The sequence below is a fragment of the Talpa europaea genome, assembly GCF_964194135.1.
Source record: "Talpa europaea genome assembly, chromosome: 9".
Lineage (NCBI taxonomy): Eukaryota > Metazoa > Chordata > Mammalia > Eulipotyphla > Talpidae > Talpa > Talpa europaea.
In genome coordinates this window covers 5,319,930-5,342,297 of record NC_140076.1, presented here as the reverse complement: position 1 = coordinate 5,342,297, position 22,368 = coordinate 5,319,930, and the positions used below count along the sequence as shown (strand labels likewise).

At 50.4% G+C, this 22,368-nt stretch overlaps 1 protein-coding gene across 2 annotated transcripts; it reads left to right on the top strand.

The window, feature by feature from the left end:
- Positions 1-220: 220 nt before the first annotated feature.
- EXOSC10 (exosome component 10) lies at positions 221-20,531 on the top strand (the record flags this gene model as incomplete). Of its 2 annotated transcripts, none has more annotated exons than XM_084242715.1 (25): positions 221-436; positions 2,368-2,504; positions 3,487-3,610; positions 4,933-5,037; positions 5,358-5,523; positions 5,685-5,799; positions 7,066-7,141; positions 7,352-7,462; positions 7,804-7,947; positions 8,417-8,607; positions 9,826-9,982; positions 10,127-10,275; positions 10,725-10,775; positions 11,291-11,402; positions 12,756-12,806; positions 12,932-13,010; positions 13,104-13,213; positions 14,944-15,039; positions 15,287-15,361; positions 16,732-16,819; positions 17,752-17,825; positions 18,311-18,482; positions 19,200-19,261; positions 19,777-19,853; positions 20,287-20,531. In XM_084242715.1, the coding sequence occupies exons 1-25, from the start codon at positions 257-259 to the stop codon at positions 20,342-20,344; spliced, it is 2,760 nt and encodes a 919-aa protein (XP_084098841.1). In that variant the 5' UTR covers positions 221-256. The 2 variants fall into 2 exon arrangements, with proteins under 2 accessions (XP_084098841.1, XP_084098842.1); XM_084242716.1 differs by having other exon boundaries at positions 20,367-20,397.
- Between the last annotated feature and the right edge of the window lie 1,837 nt (positions 20,532-22,368).

Here is a 22,368-nt window from a genome sequence, read left to right as displayed (position 1 = left end):
CTGTCGGGTATGAACCTGCAGCGAGGAAGAGGACCAAGCCCGAGGCGGGAGGGTAACTGCGGGACAGGGCCCAGTGGTGGGTGGGGCAGCAACCAGCGCTCAGACGGAGCTGGCTTCAATAAAATCAGATAACCCTCCGGGCCCCACCCTAAATCACAGGGATGCGACAACAAGTGGTGGCTCCGGGCCCGTTACGCCGGATCAGTTCCGCCAGCCCGGCCCCCGCCCCGCGGGCCGTCGCGCAGGCCCTCTGCGCATGCGCGCGGCGCGCACGTCGCGTGGGCTCAAGACGTTCTCGCGAGAGGAGGCCATGCTGGCCGGAAAAATGGCGCCTCCCAGTCCCCGAGCGCCCAAGGTCCCTTCGGCTACGACCGCGGCCAAATCCGACGGGGAGATGGTGCTGCCGGGTTTCCCGGACGCAGACAGCTTCGTGAAGGTAAGTTCGCCGGGCCTGGGGGGCGACGAGGCCGCCGGCTCGGCCGTGCGCGCGCCCCAGCGGAGCCCGGACCGGGGTCGAGCGGCCGCTGCCGGCTCTGGGCCGCGTCTCCCTTAATCCTCGGGGATGGGGCTTCGCACGCGACACTGAGGAGCCTGTGGAGAGCCGGCTTCGCGTCCCGGGAAGGGCGTGTCACTGCGGCCGTCGAAATCGCGACCTCGTTCCCACCCGTGACTGAGCCGCCCGACCCTCTCTCCGGAGGGGCTGGGCTGCTTCACTCCTGTCCGCGACCTCCCGCCCCTAGGGTGGCCCTTTGCTCTGCTGAGGTCCCGCCCCACAGAACCCCAATCCCTGAGTTAAAAGTCACTTGTTACAGCTGCCGCCCAGCCTACCGCCCCACCTCCAGTGCTGTATCACATTCATCTCTGCATCCTCCAGGAACACTGGAGGGAGTTCACTTAAATTATTTGTGTAATGCTGCTGAAATATGGACAAACAGAGGGCTAGGTTTTTAATCACCTCATGCGGAGGTGAAACGTCAGGAAACGGAAAATAGTTTCCAACTTAATGTTACCGAATTCCTGGAAGTCCACACATAGCTGCTGAGCATTAGCAGTTGTATTCTCTATTCATTTGGCTCTGGATACTGACAGGGCCGGAGGTGTGGTCCTAATTTTTTTTTTAAGATTTATTTTATTTATTTATGCATACAAGAGCTGGGCTGTAGGTCAGAGGTGCAGGGGGAGGGGGCGGTGTGTGAGAGGATTCACCAGAGACAGAGTGGGGAGCAGAACAGACAGAGCGACTGAAATACACTGCTGAGGGGAGCAGTGGGCAAGACAGGAGAGGTCTGCTGCACCATGTGGGTTAGCTCCCTGGCGGGGGATCGAACTTGTACTGCAGTGGCTGCCAATAGCTTCACAGTGCTCAGACTTAACCCCTTGTGTCATGAGGGAGGTCCTGTGGTCCTAACTGTAGTTTTCATGCTCACAAGCTACCATGTACCCCACCATGACTCACGTTCCTACCTGTCCTCATTTTTTTCTTAGAAAACATTTATTACAGAACTCACAGCATTGTCTTTTGCCTTCACATAACCACCTGTCATTTATCCATGACTAACCACCTGTCAGTCATCCATGACAGCCACTTCTGGGTGTGTCTCATTACCACATAACACTGAAATAGAGAACTACATGGCACTAACAGATCCATGAACACAAGTCTGGATGTGGGCAGTAACCATTATAAATTGGTCATTCATAGTTCTAGAATTTCATCATATTGTTAATAGATGACCTTCCAAATGAAAACATAAAAATAAATTCCTGTAAAAACTCATAGATCTGAATATGAGTAAGAACATGTATGCCAGGCACTGTCCTAAGTGAGTTTATTAGCACAGTTTATTCTCACAACTCTATGACATAGGTACTTTCTATTATGTCTCTTTTTCAGAAGATGAAAATAAGGTCCAAATAATGACATAACTTGTCCAAGCGCACAGTTTATAGGTATCAGAGCCAAAATTCAAACCCAGGCTGCTTTGAATGTTAGTCATATTTACATGTATTCATTCCTTCTCACCCCCCTCTCAAAGACCATAAGCTCCAAAATATGGTGTCATGTTCCTGGGGCCTGAGGTGAAATCTTCACTGAGTTTTGTTTTTTGTTTTTTGTTTTTTTGTGGGACCCTCGCCAGCATCCAGGGAACGGACTGGCGCTGCAGAGGCTGCGGGCAGCCTCGCAGCCCAGCGCTCAACCGCTGCGCCATGAGGGGAGGCCCTTCACTGAGTGTTTGCTGGCTGTGTGAAGACAGCATGTTTTCAGCATCTAGTGCGGTGTACTCTATATTGATCTTAGGGGGGGAAAGAGTGCCAAATGAGTGGGGATTAATATAACCAACATGCCTATTTTTGTGTTTTTGACAGTTTGCTCTCGGGGCAGTGGTGGCGGTCACCAAAGCATCTGGGGGCTTGCCACAGTTTGGTGATGAGTATGATTTTTACCGAAGTTTTCCTGGCTTCCAAACATTTTGTGAAACACAGGGAGACAGGTTGCTTCAGTGGTAAGTACTGTTTCTTGGAAGAAGTGAATAAAAAGAAGTAGATTTTTTTTCCTCAAATGTATTTTTTCTTTCCATAATGTTTGCTGTAATGAGCTGTAAAAAATAAAAACGAAACGATGGGTTTTTGATTAGGGAAATATTGCTTGATAAATTTTGAGTTAACTTTTTTAATATGTATTGACGTGTGCACCTATAAACAACAGTCCCTTTTGAATAAACGTGGAACTTGAAAACCTAGATCCATAATTCCGTCACAGCTTACAGAGTCCCAAGTATTAGCTGCCTCGCAAGTGTACTGGACAGGTTATTTTGTTTAGTTGTTCTGTTTAATTGTTGCTTGACAAAATTATGGTAACTGGTGTAGATAACGTGTTAAAACAGTGAATGCAGAGTATTTCACTTACCTACTGTTCTATATTTTTCAGAATTTAAAGGAAGCTCTGAGATAATTTTTTTACCCTTCAGTTAACAGATGAGGAAAGTGAGTCTTTAATGCCATTTAGTCAATTTCCCAAGACCACACAATTAGCAATATTTTTTTAAGGATTTATTTTATTTATTTATGCATATAAGAACTGGGGATAGGCCAGCAGTGTAAGGGGTGAGAGGATTCACCAGAGACAGAGTGGGGAGCAGAACAGGTGGACCTACTGAAATATACTGCTGAAGGGAGCAGCGAGTGAGAAAGGGGAGGTCTGCTGCGCTGTGTGGGTCCGCTCCCTGGCCAGGACCACACCAATGCCACAGTGGCTGCCAATAGCTGGATAGTGCTGAGATTTTAAACCCTGCATTACCAGGGAGGCCCTGCAACTAGCAATATTTTTTAAAGATGGTTGTAAGAATGCAAGTTTTACTAGTACGACTGAAAAGTATTGGGAGTGGTCTGAGCTAAGCCGTTTGTGCTTTCTCCTAGATTGTAAACAATTTTGAATAAAACAGTGAGTGAAAGTATACAGATTAACCTCGGTTTTCCTGTCCCTAGCATGAGCAAGGTGATGCAGTACCATGGGTGTCGAAGCAACATTAAGGATCGCAGTAAAGTGACTGAGTTGGAGGACAAGTTTGATTTACTAGTTGATACCAATGATGTTATTCTTGAAAGAGTGGTGAGTATTTCACCTTACTCTCTAAGATGACTAGCAAATGAAGAGTTTTTTGCAGTATTAAAATGCAAAGGGAAACCTAGGCACCTTAGGAAATGAAAAGGAGCTAAGTTTAGTAGATCTTACCTGTAATAATGTACTCTTCCTTTGAGAGTTGGCTTTTTCCCAAAAAATAAGTTATCTTCAAAATATCACTGCCCAGCAGAAGCCCTTTTATTTTTTTATTTTTTTTTTCTTTTATAGAGGCATGTTTTATTAATTTATTTGTTTGTTCGTTTGTTTCGTTTATACATGCACTGGGTACAGTCAGAAGCGCGGGAGGGTGAGAGAATTCACCAGAGCCAGAGCAGGGAGCAGAGCAGGCAGACTGACGAAGTACACTGCTGAGGGGAGCAGCGGGCGGCAGGAGAGGTCTGCGCACCATGTGGGACCCTCCTCTGGTGGCCGGGGAGCAGCCGGGAATCGAACCGGCGCTGCAGAGGCTGCAGGCAGCTTCGCAACCCAGCGCTCAACCGCTGCGCCACCGGGGAGGCCCCAGAAGCCCTTTTAAAAAAGTGCTTTATTACAAACCTGCATTCCAAATTTGCAAACTCTGTTGTAATGCAAGAAAAGAGGCCTCTAGATACACAGAACTCACTCAGTTTAGTCCATGTCTACTGTTGTTCAAAATCTGCTCTATACCCTATGGATTGGAAGGAGGTGTGGCTCATTTGATCTCACTTACTGTCCATTTATGCCTAATTCTATAGCTGGCCATTATTTACAGAACTACACAAAGATCACCCAAAACAAATCTAGCCCTCAACCAGGTGATGATTTGTCCTGCAGATAGTTAAATCTTGATTTCCTAGCCCCTGAAGCTATCTCTTCCATTGTCTAAATGCCCACAGAGTGGTTTTCATTTATTTCATTTTTTTGTTTATGATTCCAAGTCCTTCCAGGCTTCCATTTGTCACCAGGTTGCACTTGTAATATAAACAGACCAAGAGACCTACTTCTCAGGCTGAGTACTGCCTTCAGTGTTACCACAGGCAGTCTAGAATCTTAATTATTTTAGTGGGCCACTGTTAAATCATTTTTTAACTATTCAGCTGAATTCAGAACTATAAAGAGAGCCTGTCAAGGAATTAACTGTTGCCCTGACTTGAGCAAATACTGTCTTAATCACTTGAGAAGACTTCCTAATCAGCTCTCATACACTGACCTGCTTTTATATGTATGTATTCTCACGTGTCTTTCTCTAAGAAGTTCTTAAAAAATCTTGAGGTGATTAACTCTTTTAACCCTAAAAGGAAGGTCTAAACTAATATTTCTGCTACTCTTAGGGTATTTTACTGGATGAAGCGTCAGGTGTGAATAAAAACCAACAGCCTGTCCTCCCTGCAGGATTACAGGTCCCCAAGACAATAGTGTCCAGCTGGAACCGTAAGGTAAGGGCTTTTTTTTGTTGTTTCTCCAGATTAACTAAGCTCTTCCTGTTAGCTGTATAGAAGGGCCTTTGCACATTCTAATGGACATTTCTGTTCTAATTCAGTGACACAGAACTGACCACTGCCTAACTTGTTCTCATGAACACACACAACCTAATTATACCCTCCTCTCTGCTTTGCACCCCTGGTCTGCACTCACACACTTAAACGTTCTTCTGTGAGGCTCTTGGAATGCTTTTCTTGAAAGGCACACATTGGGATTTACTTTTCTAATTCATCATGTTGCTGTGTTATAAATTACTTATATTTGTTAATCACAGGCAGGCGAGTATAGCAAAAAAACAAGATCTGAAACTTTCCGGCTGCTTCATGCAAAGAATATCATCCGGCCTCAGCTTAAATTCCGAGAGAAGATCGACAATTCCAACACCCCATTTCTTCCTAAAATCTTTATCAAGCCCAATGCTCAGAAACCCCTCCCTCAGGGTAAGTGTTGGGAGTTCCTCCTAACAAACAAGTTGGGGCTTCCCTCCCTCCCACCTCCTTCCTTCAGAGGAGCCGGAATTCTCCCTTATTAGACATGACATGAATGTCGCTCTTGTCTGTGACGGTCTGTGATAGTGTTTCTGTCCTGTCTGGCTCTGCAGCACTCTCAAAGGAAAGGCGGGAGCGCCCGCTGGATCGTCCTGAGGATCTGGACGTCCCCCCGGCCCTGGCGGACTTCATCCACCAGCAGAGAACACAGCAGGTTGAGCAGGACATGTAAGTCCCTCGTGGAACTTTCTACCACGAGTGCTTGTCCTTATCCCACAGTTTCGCTCTACATCACCTTTGCAAAGCGCATAAATGAAAACAGAATCTGAAGAACAGGTGATGTGCTTCTTCTCCCCCATGCATCTCATCAGGAAGGCTTCCGTGTGTGCTCCCAGAGTGCCTGACGTGACCCCTTGCAGTCCTGGAGGGAGCAGTTGTTCTCAGTCCAGTTGCATAGATTTAAAAACAAAATTAGAGAACTTGAAACCCTGGTTTTCTTAAAAGTTGTCCTTCCTTATTAACACTCTGCCTTTCTAATTGGGTGGGTTCTAAATAGTAAAGTCAGGCTCGTTATTAATTTCAGTAAGAAAAGACATTTTTTCCCCTGGCAGCATAAGCCTCTTAGAAAAACGTCACTTTAGAGACGAAAGCACTTTGTCTTCAGCATAAAGATGATGAGGGTGTTGTTAGTTTGGTCTTTTTCTCACATTTAGCCAAAGACTGTCTGATCATTGATTCCTTCAACCTTGACTCTGTACCTTAGGCCACAACTCAAGCAAGGTAATGAAAGGTGGCTCTTCCCAAAAGGAACTCAGAACCTTGGGATTGCGATGCAAGTGTATGGCAGAGGGACCGGAAATGGCGACTGAGATCTCTGCCCTGTCCTCTCCTCACTTCATGGCATTGTGTTTCAAAACCACAGGACCATATGTCCCGTGTTTGCGTTGCCCGCAATACCAGCCATGCAGTGTTTCATACAAGTGCTCAGATCTCTGTAAACAAGTCAGTTTTTAATAATACTGTAAGGATAAATAAGCATCACCTAATTTTTTTTCATATACTCGTGTTATCACTGAAATAATGATGCCTTTTATGGAAAGAACGTATTTTCATCATCTTGTTTATTTTTCTTTTATTTTTTTAAAGACTTATTTATGCAAAAAAAAAGGATTTATGCATAGAAGAACTGGGGTGTAGGCAAGAAGTGTCGGGGGTGAGAGGGTTCACCAGAAATAGGGGAGCAGAACAGGTGGATTTACTGAAACACACTGCTAAGAGGAGCAGCAGGCAGAGGTCTGCTGAGCCATGTGGGTAGCTCCTTGGCTGGGGATCGAACTCATACTGCAGTGACTGCAGATAGCTTCATAGTGCTGAAACTTAACCCCTTGCGCTACCAGGGAGGCTCCCATCTTGTTTATTTTTCACAAACTGCATGGAAGCAGTTGTTTGTGAATCATGGAAATAATCAAAGGAATTTTTTTTTTATTTATTCAGGTTTGCACATCCTTATCAGTATGAGCTAGATCACTTTACTCCACCAGATTCAGTCCTTCAGAAGCCACAACCCCAGGTTAGTACTGAGCTGGGTTCATCAGTGTTGTTCTGTAGCCCAGGAAGAGCCAGATCAACAGACTGCTGGTGTGGTTTGCACTTTCATTAAATACCTCTCACGTAGATGGTCACCACTTTGGGTCATTTCTTAAATTGGCCTTTCATTGTGTGCTTTAATGAAGGATGCTGCTTAACATTCCTCTTTCTTTTCTGTCCTTTTGGGATCCAGTTATATCGGCCTGTGGGAGAAACGCCCTGTCATTTTGTATCCTCCCTGGATGAACTCGTGGAACTCAATGAGAAACTCCTGAGTTGCCAAGAATTTGCTGTAGACTTGGAGGTAACTGGCACATCACCATGAGGGAAATGTTTCCACGAGGATAAAACGAAAACAATTTAGGGCCTTCCCTGGTGGCGCAGAGGTTGAGTGCTGGGCTGCGAGGCTGCCCGCAGCCTCTGCAGCGCCGGTTCGTTCCGCGGCCACCAGCGAGGGGCCCACAATAAATAAATAAATAAATAAATAAGCCACAACTATTTTATAAAAAGAAAAAGGAAACAATTTAAATCTATTTTTTGGTAAAAATAAAGCAATCCTCTAACAGCTTTATAGCTATTTTGCAAAATTGGTAGAGAAAGCCACTAAAATCATCCTTTTCCTGTTTCTCACCCTTTGTGATTTAGCACCACTCTTACAGGAGCTTCCTAGGGCTTACCTGCTTGATGCAGATTTCCACCCGAACAGAAGACTTCATCGTGGACACCCTGGAGCTTCGCAGTGACATGTACATTCTCAACGAGAGCTTCACAAACCCTGCTATTGTCAAGGTCAGCCAGCCTTGCCCAGCTCTTGTGTGAGAGTGCAAGATTTAAGTGTTTCTCAGAAGGCTACCAGTTCATTATTTCAAAATAGAGCTGATAAAATGGAGAGAAATCATTTCCACTAGGGTACCATATGCTAAATAGCTTTTGTGTCTTACACACTATTAGACCAGCTAAGGCTTAACTGATTGCCTCCCAGAAAAAACCTTTAATTATTTTAATGACTACTGCAACAAGCCCCTGGCTTCAAGGGTGTTTGGGCTTATGCTGACCCCTGCAGCTGGCAGAGCCCTTCATCACGATCACCAGCAGGTAGCAGTTCCCATGTCGACAGCGGACATTTAGGAGTCTAGAAGGTTGTGGCCTAAATTGAAATAAGCTTTGGAAACCCGGCTTAACCTTCATACTGGCCTCCAATTCCAGTTGTAATGACCTGGCACCTCTTTCCCCTCATGCCCTGCTCTCGTTGTCTCAGGTCTTCCATGGCGCCGATTCTGACATTGAGTGGCTGCAGAAAGACTTCGGGTTGTACGTGGTAAACATGTTTGATACCCACCAGGCAGCACGCCTCCTTAACCTGGGCCGGCACTCGCTTGACCATCTGCTGAAACACTACTGCAGCGTGGACTCCAACAAGCAGTATCAGCTGGCAGACTGGAGAATACGGTAGTTTGTTGGGTGTTCTTCACCTCTTGTCTGTGGAGCCCAGTGTTCCGCCTGTGACACTGTTCAACTTTGGAGTTGAATGTGGTCAGGTTTTTTCTAGCTGTTCAGCAGCAGAAGCCCAGCAAGAAGCCTGAGGAGAGAATGTAGAGTTTATGTTGGACTCATTCTGTGGCACTGTGCTTCATGGAATTGTGGTTGGAGGAGAGGGGTGCTGTCAGTGTTTGTGCCAGTTGGTGGGGGTGATTGATTGTATGTGTGTGTGTGTGTGTGTGCACGCACGTGCGCTAATCTCTGTGGTGAGAATTTTGTACACGTTCAACTCAGCTGGTACATAATCGGGCTTTACAAGAATTCTTGCTACATGATCCACTTTATCATTTTCACGTGGCTTTCTTTCATCTCGAGTTTATAGCTGTTGTACGAAAAAGCCGCGGAGCTGCTCTCTTTATGCATGCCAGCACTGCTAAAGAGAGCCTAATAAAGTCCAAATTTAAATGAAAATGGACAGGGCCTCCCCGGTGGCGCAGTGGTTGAGCGCTGGGTTGCGAAGCTGCCCGCAGCCTCTGCAGCGCTGGTTCGATCCCCGGCTGCTCCCCGGCCACCAGAGGAGGGTCCCACATGGCGCGCAGACCTCTCCTGCCGCCCGCTGCTCCCCTCAGCAGTGTACTTCGGTCCTTCTGCCTGCTCTGCTCCCCCCTCTGGCTCTGGTGAATTCTCTCACCCTCCCGCGCTTCTGACTGTACCCAGTGCATGTATAAACGAAACAAACGAACAAACAAATAAATAAATAAAACATGCCTCTATAAAAGAAAAAAAATTAATAAAAAAAAATTTTTAAATAAAAAAAAATAATAATAATAATAAATGAAAATGGACAGACTCTAACCCTGTTTATTAGCCTTGCTGTATGCCAACCACTAAACTAAGAGCTTTAAGGATATTGTTCTGTGTGATCGTCAGAACAGCTTATGAGATGCCTTATTTCTACTTTACGGGTATGGAGAGTGAGCGCAGAGAACTTAAGTGATCTGTCCAAAGATAGATTGTCTGGAGCTGAGATCCAGTCCAGGACTACAGGGCCCTGGTTTATAACCAGGTAGAAACCCCGCGGCCCTTCTGGTCAGCTATGAGAATAGTGGCTTGTCATACCAGGATGCAGGACACGTGAACTTGCCTGGGGGAAGGTCATTGAGACCCCATCCTCTCTTGCCCTTCCAGGCCTCTGCCTGAGGAGATGCTCCACTACGCCCGAGACGACACCCACTACCTGCTCTACATTTACGACCAGATGAGGCTGGCGCTGTGGGAGCGAGGCGGGGGCCAGCCTGTGCAGCTGCAGGTGGTGTGGCAGCGCAGCAGGGACATCTGCCTCAAGGTGAAGCCTGGTCACGCCACCCACTTCTTCATTCGCCATTAGCTCCAAGTTCTCTTTTCACATCTATGAAAAGAGCCCGTTGTTTCGAAGAGTGCAAGGCATGATTTTGATTCCTGTTGACCTGAAATTGCCAATGTTTTATAGAAATTCTTCAAACCCATCTTCACGGATGAGTCGTACCTTGAACTCTACAGGAAGCAGAAGAAGCATCTCAACACGCAGCAGCTGACGGCCTTTCAGCTGCTCTTTGCCTGGAGGGATAAAACAGCTCGTCGTGAGGACGAGAGTTATGGGTAAAGGAGTAGGGAACCCTTTATTTATTTATTAATTATCTATTTACACATATAAGAACTGGGGTGTAGGCCAGAGGTGTGAGGGGGTAAGAGGATTCACCAGAGACAGAATGGGGACCAGAACAGGCGGATCTACTGAAACACACTGCTGAGGGGAGCAGCAGGGAGACAGGAGAGGTCTGCTGCACCATATGGGTCAGCTCCCTGGCCGGGGATCGAACTCAGGCCATAGTGGTGATATCACTGAGACTTAACTCCTAGGCCACAGGGAATCCAAAGGGGAGCCCTTTAATACTTGCTTCTAGACTGATCGGGTCTGGTGACAATAATGGACCTTTTTTTTTTTTTTTGCCTTGAAAGTTGGTTACATTTTCTTTCCCCTGGGTCATGGCATTTAATGGAACTCGCTGGCTGGATTTAATACCATCCTATTGTGTGTTTTGTTCCAGATACGTGCTGCCAAACCACATGATGCTAAAGATAGCCGAGGAGCTGCCCAAGTGAGTGAGCTGATTCATGTGTTTTGACTTTGTCCTTAAGAATCAAGCATTTCCAACTGTTATTACCCCCAAGGTGGTTTTTTCACCGGAAAGCAGTGCCCAAGGAAGTTCGCTAGCCAGGGAGTCCAGAATTCCTGCCTTCACGCTGCCTTTTAGGAACTGAACCATCTGAACTGGAGAGTCAGAGGCCAGACTGTACAGAGCCAGTGTGGGTCACTGAGCCTGTGCCTCAGATTCTCAGCTGTAGGTTCCTCCAGACTCGGGCAGCCCGTGGTCTTAAGTTACCATGATGTAAGCTGAGACCTGCCGAGTCTTTGGCAGACCTGCCAAGCAGCAGAGCTCACCACCTCCCAGCTTTGCCTGTTAGCAGGAGCTGCATCCAGCCAGCCTGCCCTGCAGGCATGGTTCCTCAGTCTCCGTGTGTGCCCAGCGCCCTAGCTTCACCAGGTCGTCGCGCGCATCCGGAAGCCGGTGCAGGCTGTATTCCTGAGTGACGAGTGTGTTCTTATCTTCAGGGAACCCCAGGGCATCATAGCTTGCTGTAACCCCGTCCCTCCTCTTGTCCGGCAGCAAATAAACGAGATGCATCTTTTGATCCAGCAGGCTCGAGAAATGCCCCTGCTCAAGGTAAGGCGCTCCACTGCCTCAGGTTCCTGCTCTGGCCTGTGCAATCTGCTGGCCTCGCCTTCGGTTGCTCCTGCATGTATGAGCTCATCTCCATCTGAAAACCCCCGAGAGGTCATAGGAGTCAGCACATCCGGGGGTGATGGAAGTTAAACTCCAGCCCTCCTACTTCATGATCTTACCTGTGATAATCCAGTAGCAGGTGATGTCCGGTGACTGAGCTGGTTCGCTGCTGGTTCAGAGGCAGTTAACCTGTTAGGACAATAATGGCCTGGGGATCCCAGCACTGGGAGCTCTGTCAGGAAACCTGACCATCCGCCAGATATGATGGCATGGCACCTGGATGGGTGTGCTGGTCCCAGAATGGGAAGGAAAGGACAGGGGAGGCAACATGGTCTTAGAAACCTTCTGGGAACGAGCAATGCTGAGTACTGGGGGGAGGCACTCTGCCCGCCACCGGACTGGGGGTCATGGAAATGGAGTCCAAGACAGCTCCCTCCAGGAGGAACGCCCTGCTGCTGGGGAATAGCACCCTGGCTAGAAGCTGTCCTGTGTGGCTTAGCCACAGGGACGTGCAGGAGGAATGTCATGAGGCAGACATTGTAGAGCGTAGTCACACAAACCTACTGGGCCAGCCACCACAGCCGACGCTACGGACACCGCCAGCTGCACTGTGGCACTCCGTTCCTGGAAACGTTCCGCGGCACACGCTGGCTTGTGACGGTGATGTGACGAATAGACAGATCCAAATGAAAGCAGGAAATGAGGCCAGAAATATGGGGGCAGTGGTGGGTGGGTGGGTGTGTAATAGACACGTAGGTGTGAGCACGCTGCCATGTGTCTGTGTGCGGGCTTGTGGAAGTACATGATGTGTTAAAATAGGCTGGCACGTTGCCATTTGTGTTTTTATTGGGACAATTTTTAATGTGTTACCTCACTAGTAATAGCAGCATGTTGTAAACCACGTTTGTAATTTTTTGAGAGATTGTTTATCCAGGAAGGCTTAAAATGAGCCCCTGTGAGGTACCAAAAAAACCTGAGAATAGACACATTTACAGTCTGCGTGACGAAGTCCTTTCTCAGCTCTCCAGTTTGTCCGCGTTAAGAGGGAACCCCTGGATAGAGGGAGGAGTCCTTTCGAGCTTTTAGAATCTTCCGATGATGTTCCTAGTTGGGATGAAGGCTTTTATTCTGTGACTCAGCAGATAATTATTGAGCACTAAATAATGAAGGGGTAAGAGAAAAATCTTTGAGCTCTTGAAAAAACGCAACCCAGGGAAGGGACAGTCTACTGAAGGAAGAGTGTGTCGTCGAGTGTCGGAGCTATCCTCAGCCTCTCTTTGGTTCTCTCCTCAGTCTGAAGTCGCAGCTGGAGCACGAAAGAGCGGACCACTGCCCAACCCTGAGGTATCTGTACCGGGGCGGGTCAAAGCCTTGCAGTCAGCCTCCCAGACTGCCCTGGCACTGCAGGCCAAGCACTCCCTCATGCTTTTGAGGTTTTCACGATGGCCTTTGCTTTCTTTATGGTGCAGAAACTGGAGAATGTTCTCTTTGGGCCTCACGACTGCTCCCATGCGCCTTCAGATGGCTGTCCTGTCACGCCAACCACAGGTAAGGCTGGGTCCTCTGGAGGGTCCTGGAGGAGCAGGAGACTGCTCTGTCTGTAGCCCGGGGCTCAGACCCTCCTGATTTCCAAACCTCTAGGGCCTGTGCCAGAGAAGAAGCAGACAAGCCTCTTCCCTGACCCAGGAGAGGAGAAAGCCCTGCTGGACACCAAATGCCTCATCGCCAGTGCTGTCATCACGTTATTCAGTGTGAGTCATAGGGAGACATCACTTGCGTGCTATGGCCCCCGGGGTCACTGGGGTTGCAGACAGGCTGTCTGCCTGGAGCACTGCTTCCACCTTTGAGACCAAAGCCAAAAGTTAGCCTAGCAGCGCAGGGCCAGGCCTGGGGCCCTCAGGGGGCGGTGTAGGCTGCTCTGGCAAAGGCGGTGTATAAGAGGTGGGCAGACAGTTCTTTCATGAGCTTTGTGTGAAGAAATCCTGGTGGAGAAGTGCCCTCTTGCCCCTCACTAACCCTCAGGGAGGAGGGCGTGGGCTCTAGCCATAAACAAGCAGGTTGTGCCCACAGAGCCCACAGCATGGTGGGGGACAGCCTGCCCTGCACCCCAGAGGGGTGGCGCGAGCACACGTGCACAGTGGACACCTCCCTGACTGACCCAGCACCAACTCTGTGCTTTGGGTGAAGAAGATACGCCTCTGAAAGATACAACACTGGCGCATTAGAAAAAGTGAGGGGCAGGGCCTTTCTGCAGCCCCAATTTGTGGGCTCCATCCTACCCCAGGGTGAGGCCGAGGAATGCTAGGCAGGGCTCCATTCAGTCTAGAGACTCACATGGCCAATCTGGGCACAGCTGTGTTCCTCCGATGGCCTCCTATTCTGGACTACTCGGCAGACTTCTCGTTTCTGCCAGTGACTTGAACTCCGGGGTCCTGGCTGCAGAGCACCACGATGCAATGTGGGTCAGGAAGGAAGAGTTCCAAAACGACCAAGGGTGAAAGGACAGGGCACAGGTAAAACGTTGGTATTGCAGACACCAGAGGTGGTAGAACGGACACGCTGTCTCTCTTGGTAAGGACAGTAGCAGACTCAGCGAGTGCTGGCTTGCTGAGGCTGGCTCGCGCCTGCTCTGGATCACAGTTCACACCTGCACCGTCACTCTAGCAAGCTGGACCGAGCCTCTGACTTTCTCTTTCACTAAAGTGTGTAGGTTTAGTTTGGGTCTTGCTTCAGTGATTTGTGAGAAAAGAAGTCTAGACTGTTCAGTCGACCACAGAGTTAACATGAGCCCTCAGGGAACCCAGCAGCTGACATGTGTTCGAATGTGAACTTCTGCTGCATGAACAGGGAAGAGCTGCACTTAGTCTAAGAGGGGCTGTGACCATCTCCCTGAGACCCCGATGGCGGGGCCAGAACTGCAGAGCAGGCCGGCGATGCTGCAACATCCTGCCCCTTGATTAGACCAGTTGAGCTGTAAGCCCATAAAGGTTTGTGCTTTTCAATTTCAGATTAGTATAAGGTTACAGCCTTCAGACAGTTCTAGAACTGCACAGACCTGGGTTTCGTCCTTGTTCTGCCCCCACCAGCTGTCAGGCTATAGATGTTCTTAATCTCCACAAGCCTCAGACCCCTCGTCTCTAAGATGGGAGAATAATACCACTGCCCCGTAGGTTGTCAGGACAAGGTGGGAATTCCTCGACTCAACAAATACACGTTAAAACAACTATGAATCAGAGACACACCATGGGGCGGCGGCGGGGGAGGGATTGGGGTCAAAATAAGGGGGTTGCAATTGTATGGGGAATATAAAAATTTAAAAAAAAAAATACATGTGAAACACCCTACCAGGTGCCAGCACCAGCTGTTACCATGTGTCAGACTTGGGGGAGGCTGGAAATGTTAGCTGCTGCTCCGCTCTGGTGTGTATCTTATTGTCACAAACTGACTGGTGGGGAGTGATGGTTTCTCTCTGTCCTTGCAGGAACCTAGTGCTGAAGAAAATGGAAAGGCTCCATTAACAGTTGCACAGAAAAAAGCCCAGACCATCATGGAGTCCTTTGAAAATCCATTCAGGATGGTGAGTGAGCGTCGGGCGCGTGAAGGGCTGGCAGAAGATGCAGCGATTTCCGCGGCCACCGGGCCCTCTGGCCTGGAAGAGACGCGGGGGCCTTGGCGCACTCAGCCAGGAGCACGCGTCGGCTGTCCCTGTCCAGGTGGGGACACAGAGTGGAGGTCTCCTGTGCGGAGCCCCCGCCACGTGTCCATCAACTCTGGGTCCAGATCCTTTTGTGCACAGCGTTTCACGGGGTCTCTCTGTTCTCTAGTTCCTGCCGTCCCTGGAGCAGCGTGTGCACGTTTCCCAGGCAGCCAAGTTTGATCCGTCCTCAAAAATCTATGAAGTGAGTGGGCTTGTCGCCTTTGCTAAGAGTGGCTTCCTAAGGGAAAAGAGCATCCTAGCTCTGCAAGCCAGCGTCTTACCAGATGCGCCCACGTGCGCCCCTGAAAGCGCAGCTCTGCCTCTAGGGAGAGAGGCGGGGACTTCAGTCAGAGTCTCGCAAGTATCTGGGGCCTTTTATGCAGCAGATATTGGGTTTTGGTTTTTCTTTTTTAATTGAGGGTTAGCTTACAGGTAGGGAAATACTCAGTAAACATACAGCGTGATGCATTTTTATATGAATGTCACTTCCAGGCTCCTAAGGGTGACGGCTGACATTTTAAAACACACCTGATGTTGGTTTGGTTTTGTTTGTTTGTTTGTTTGTTTTTAAAGATTTATTTATTTATACAAGCACTGGGTACAGTCAGAAGCGCGGGAGGGTGAGAGAATTCACCAGAGCCAGAGCGGGGAGCAGAGCAGGCAGAAGGATCGAAGTACACTGCTGAGGGGAGCAGCGGGCGGCAGGAGAGGTCTGCGCGCCATGTGGGACCCTCCTCCGGTGGACGGGGAGCAGCTGGGGATTGAACCGGTGCTGCAGAGGCTGTGGGCAGCTTCGCAACCCAGTGCTCAACCACTGCGCCACCGGGGAGGCCTGATGTTGGTTTGTTTTTAACAGCATAATAAAAATAAAAACACACCTTCCCTGGGCACCCACGAGATCTTCCTGGGAGCCTGTGTGTTCACTGTCTATTAAAAGCTCTCCCCCTCCCTGCAGGAAGTCCCACTCTGATCAGGGCCTGCCCCTCTGTCCCCCAGCCCTGTTCTTTGATTAGACAGAGAAGTTCAGCTCAGATGGGCCTCAGCTCTGCTCCTGGGCGTTTGCCTGCTGTTTTTAGAAACAGGGAGTCAAGTGGTGCTTCGCCTTCTCTTTCCCCCACTGGCTGTGGCACATTCAACACTAACTGCCCTCGTATGTTCACATCAGTGTCACCAGACTTGTCCTGATGTCAAGGTGTGTCATAAGGAAACATGTCCCACTTGCTCCATCCCTCAGGCAGGTTTTTAGCTTCAGTGAGCCTGTCTCCTGTCCCTAAAGGGAAAGGATAACAATTCCTTTTTCCCAGGATGATTGTAGAAGGGATTGAACAAGAGGACAGCTCTAACAGAAGCAGGCCCAGTACCTAGAACACAGTTCAGCCATGTCCTACTCAACGGGTGTGTTATAGATAGAGCCGGTGTCAGACTGTCTTTCATGTCACTAGGTTTGGAATTTACAGCTTAGACGGTGCAGTTTCCAGGTTAGCAGCCCCACATCACCTTGTTAAAAAATAATAAAGCATTCGTAGGTGGCCAAGTTTGGGGTTGCTTTGTTTTGTTTTGTTTTTGTTGTAGATCAGCAACCACTGGAAGCTGGCAAGCCAGGTACAGGGACAGAAAAAATCTAAAGAAATCGCCAAGAAGAAGGTGGCTGAGCAAACAGGTAGCATTCACTTCCTCAACTCCACCAGCTTGTCTGGTAACGGACAGCTCCTGTGCGTCGCTCTGTTTATTTGGTCACTCAGCAAAGTGCCAGCTACGGCATAAGCAGGATAGACACGGTCCTGTGCTGTCGAGTGGCCTCTTCCTGAGTTACGGTGGACAGTGGGCCAGTGGCAGTGTGACTGGTCCGTGGCCGTAGGCATAGAGAGGTGGCAGGCGCCCAGCAGGTGGCAGGGAGTGTGGTGGCTGCCTTAGACGCGCTCCCTGGGCCCGCTCTGAGCGGCAGGGGCCCATGCACTGAAGCAGCGTGGGTGACGCGGGCAGTGGAGTGAGGAGAGAGCAGCATCAAAAGGACTTGGGTGTGGACTGCAGGTGAGTCGGGAGGCCTTGGCGGCCTTGAACTGCTGAGAGAGCTCACTAGGGGCTGTGGAGAGTTAGCGGAGACCAGGGTGGGGAACCACTCACTTGTGCCAGGTGAGTGGTGACCTGGATGATGTAGCAGCACAAGAGGGGGGCACGGTATCAAAACCTGAATCATCCCAGAACCAAGCCAGCAGTGTTAGGTGACGCGTGGTATGTGAGAGAAGGGGAGCTGAGTGGAAGCCAGGTGTTTGACGTGAGCACCCCAAGGCTGGAGTCACCATCCGCAGGATAAGCGGGGGCTTTGGTCCAGGGCCTTGGCACAGTCTGCTTGAGTTCTCTACTAAACATCCAGAGAGGTGTCACACCGGCCTTTGATGTGCAGGCTGACCTTCTGGGGAGCGGAGCAGTTGGGGTTATCAGATTGAGAATGTAGGTGAAAACGAGAGCAGCTGTCCTTAGAGGGGACCTGGGGTGGGACCGCAGAGTTGGCTGAGAGGGGTGGGGCCAGGAAGAACTGGGGACAGGTGGATGTGTGGTCAGCCCCTGCATAGACACCTCTCTTTGTCGCAGCTGTTCAGAGCCAGGCCGAGGAAGAGGACAAAGCGGCGTTGGGACCAGCCATCTCTGCCCGACAGCAGGCAGCTGTACGTGCTGCTCTCCTGCCTTTCCCTGGTGGTCAGCCTGATTCTCAGCTCTCAGTAGGGCCTGCCCCATGCTTCAGCTGAAACGCCTACAGCCTTCCAGTAGCTTGTCCGTTAACGCCTACCTTGTTTCCCCTCAAAAAATTCCTGTCGTAAAGACCTTTTCTCCCACTGAGTCTGTGGTAAACATACCGTAGCCCTGTGGCGAGCAGCAGACAAGGTGTGGCAGTAACATTCCCCTTCCCAGCTTCCCGGGGTGCACTGGGGCTTGGCCCTGCCTCTTACATGGCCTCCAGCTGAGAGCCTCGCCTACCCGCTCCTGCCTGATTGTCCCCTCGGTGCCAGCCCCGCTCAGACCAATAGCACCCAGCTCCGTCACAGATCGAATCCCACTCCGTGGACCAGCCGGTCTTGGCACTGTGCTGGGAGCTGGGGCAGGCGGGGTACACTCCTGCGCACCCCACACCACTGGTGTGTTCCCTTTGCAGCTGGAAAGCGCTGCCAAGAAGAGAGAGCGAACCACAAGCGACCCGAGGACCATAGGACAGAAACAAGAGCAGAAACGACCCAAAATGTCCAAGAAGCCGAAGGACCCTGACCCACCAGAAAAAGACTTCACGCCTTACGACTACAGCAAGTCGGACTTCAAGGCTTTTGCTGGTGAGGCCGAAACTGCCCCGTGAGTCGTCTGGCCACATTAGAGGAGTGGGGCTGTAGCAGACATGACTTAGCACAGATCAGGCCCCCCCGGACATGATCCTAACCCAGAATTACTAGAACAATCCAAGGAAACAGCTGTGACTGGCAGGAACCACTGCCATCATTAGCCCTCCCACTCCCGGCACCAGCTCACATGGGCCTCAGCCATGGTGCAGCATTCTGACCTGGCTCCATCCTTCCTCACGTGCCTGGGCTGTGAGATGAAGCTCTGTGGCCTCACCTCGGGGAACCACCTGATCTGCAGGGGCTGCCACTGACAGAGCAGCTTCCTGGCACCATGTCCCTCTGAGGAGAAGGCAGGTCAGCGCTGGTCACACCAGGGTCTTTGCTGCAGGACAGTCACCTCTGAGCCAAGTCACCCACGGTAGCATCTTCAGCCCAGAGACCCAAGTGACATCCACCTCTACCCCCTCCCCGCACCACCACGGGAAAGTGGCGAGTGCTCTAGCCGCCTGCCCTGACCTGAGAACAGAGCCGTGAGGCTTGGCCAGTCTCTGGCCGCCCTGGCTCTGGTATGTGACCCCTGGGTTATGTCGGCCGGGGTTCCCCTGGAGGGCAGCAGCCCCACAGCCGTGCTCCTGGGCCGTGCCGGGCCTGCAGAAGCCTGCGTGTGACTCATGCCTTCACCCTATCACTGGTGTCTCTCTTGCCTTTCAGGAAACAGCGAATCCAAACCTCCTTCCCAGTTTGATCCAAATCAGCAGACGCCATCTGCCAAGGTAAGAAATGTACTTGGAGAACTCTGGCATGCTGCAGGGCTTACCTGTTCCCTCTCCTGTGCTGGCCATCTGGTCCATCTCGAACCCTCTTCCTGTGCAAATCTTTTCCCTCAGCTCATTGTTTCCCCTGTGTAGACAATACCCATCAACTGTTCAGCAATAAAAACTGTTAAAGAGGCAGTAAACGCTGGTGTGTGGTTGTAAGAGCTATTCTGTGTTTGTTGTCATGGCAGTCGCGGCCACAGGCCTGCCCGCTCCTGGTGCTGCCCAGGCCTGCATCTGCCTGTGTGGGTGTGGGCGCCGCCGGAGCCAACTGACTAGCTGAACGCTTGTCAGGTGGAGGGCGAGGCCCTCGTGGAGCCATCCTGTCCCTTTAGGAACTTGTCCTAGCAGCCTTCCCCTCAGAATCACCCAGAACTATCCCAGTGCAAAGAACCAGCCACAGCAGCAGCACCGAGCCGGGCGCCTGTGTCTTACAACTGTTACTCAGCTCCAGTCGTTTCTTATCTTTTCAGAAATGCATTGCAGCCAAAAAATTTAAACAGTCACTGGGAAACAAAAGCATGTCCTTTCCGACCGGAAAGTCAGACAGGTACGTGGGGGCGGCTGGGGTGGCCTGGGGACCCAGCCTCGGCTCGGCGGTCTCAACTGGAGGGACTCAAATGGATCTCTGTGGTGAGCGAGGAGGAGGGCTTGAGGGCTGGATGCCACAGGCCACACAGCCCCTGTGTCCTCAGCTCCCCATGACCATGTGGTTTCTGGGGTCACCTCACAGCAAGGAGGGTTGATGTTCTCCCGGGACAGCCTGTTTCTTAGGAAAGAGAAAGGAAGCAGTAAGCAAACATTTGTTGTTAAGACTCTTTCAGCGAAGTGCCCATCCTTAGAGCACACCCCAGGGCGTGGAGGGCCAGCCTACCCTCGCCAAGCCTCACTTCTGTTTGCTGGAGTTGGGGAGGGGGGGTCCTGCCCAGCTGGGGTTCCTCAGTGCCCAAGCAGACCAATCTCCCTCAGTGCTGCCTTGTTAGGTTTGCAACGTTTTATAAACCAGCTAAGCGCACACGTCAGCCCAACTGGAAGAGGTAACCTGTTTCCGCACTGTCTGCAGAGGTTTCAGGCACAACTGGCCGAAGAGATAGTGTTGGAAGACATCCTCGGGAGGCCCCCAGTGGACTGGACGCGCCAGTGGTGGTGCTGGTTTTGTACAGACTCCTTTTTAAACCATTAAAAGTCATTCTTAAGGAAGAGAGCTGGTTCCCGACTCCCTCTGGCCACCCGCAGCCCTGGCAGGCGAGGACAGACCCAGCCCCTGCAGAGCGCCGTCTTCAGCTACCTGGGGTAAGCGTGCCTTTGGAGGAGACTGATTTCTGGAAAAGTCCAGAACCACCCAGGAGGAATGAAGGAAAACCTCCTGTGACTCAGAAAAGGGCTTTTGCATTGCAAGGCGGGGCCTGGCTCCCCAGCTCCTCCTGAGAGCTTTCAAACAATGCCAATGAAGCTGAAAGAGAAAATGCCTGTGAAGAGGAACCGGCAGGGGCTTTCTGCGCCTCCTGTGGCTTCTGGAGAGCCCAGTCTCTTCCCTCCTTTTTCCCTTTTTTTTAACCTTAATTTTTTTTTTCCCATTTATAAAAGCTCCTACATGTTTGTTGTAGGAAATGTGGAAAACAGAAAAATGCAAGAGAAATTAAATCATCTGTTTCTCACCATCTGAAGAGAACCTTTAACGTAATGCTGTATTTCCTTTAAGGCTTTATCCTTGGCCTACATATATTCAATTCACAAACTTGGGTCGATGTTCATATAGTTTTTCACCTTCACAGCTTGACGCTTCTCATTCTAAAATTAATTTTAGCTAGCCCTGCTATTAAACATTCAGGTTTCCGTTTTATGCTGTTCTTAATGCTGCATTGGCCTCATATAAGTGTGACCCTTTCTGGTTGGCTCTTCACAGCTCCATTTGATTTTACCCTGAGACAATCTGTTAAGTCAGGAAAGCGCAGAATAATACCATTATTTTTAGTTTCACGAATACTTACATGAGGAACCTATTTTCTTTGAATTTTTTCCCACAAATCATCTTGAAAGGCTGACTGACACCCTGGGGGGCTGCTTGGCCAGGTCTGACATCACTTTGCTGCCAGAGAATGGCCACTTCGCAGAGCAGCAGAGACCAGCCAGGCCCGCCGTGCCTGGAGTCCGCGTGCTTGGTGCTCGCTGGGTTGGAACTGACAGAAAAGCCAAACTTAGCCAGAGGGATGTTGTCTCTCTCCTCGTGTCGTTGGTCCGGAGCTCCTGCGGTTTCCACGGGGCCCGCAGCTCCGGCTCCTGTCTTGTTCCTCCATCCCTGGAACAAGGACTGCTGCCTCCGGCTCCCTCTGGCCCGCTGCACGGGAAGGAGGACGCCCCGGCCCCCTTTACACGTGTCACACGCTGTTCAGCGCCACTGGAAAAACACCGATATTCAGAGCCCAGGTGCCCAGCTGCAAAACCAGGATTCCAGTGGAGAATTTGGAAAGAAGAGATGGTGAGGGCAGAGAGCAGTCTTATAAAGATGAATGATGAGGTGTTTAAAATTGAGAAGTAATTTTCTGCTGAAGACAGCTGGAGGCGGCATCGTGAAAGGTGCAGTTGCCTGTCTCCAGGGCTGCCCCGCACGTGCGCCTCTGCTGCTTGGGCGGGCGAGGCCCACCCATACCGCGTTAGCCCCCCAGAACCCACCTCACCCCTGGTCTTCACCAGCTCTTGGGGTGACTGTGCAAGCTGAAGTGTGAGAACCGCCGTGGGAAGCAGGGCGGTGCATCGGATCTGGCGTGGGGAGCCTGGGGCTCACAGCAGGCGGAGGTGAGGTGAGAGCAGTGGAGACGTGTATTCCTCACAGAGCTAAAATGACCCCTGTCCTTTATTTGGAAGTTAGCCTTACTAGTTTTTGTCATTTGGGGCAATGTTTGTTTTTTTTTTAAGTTGGAGGCCTCAGACAGGAGCTGAGGTCTTAACAAAAAGTCCACAACCAGTATCCACTCTCCACTGAGCAACGGGGCAGAGGCGAGCCTGGCGGGAGGAGGGTGGAGCAGCTATAGTTCTTGGAGCCTCAAGCCCAGGGGCAGGGTGAC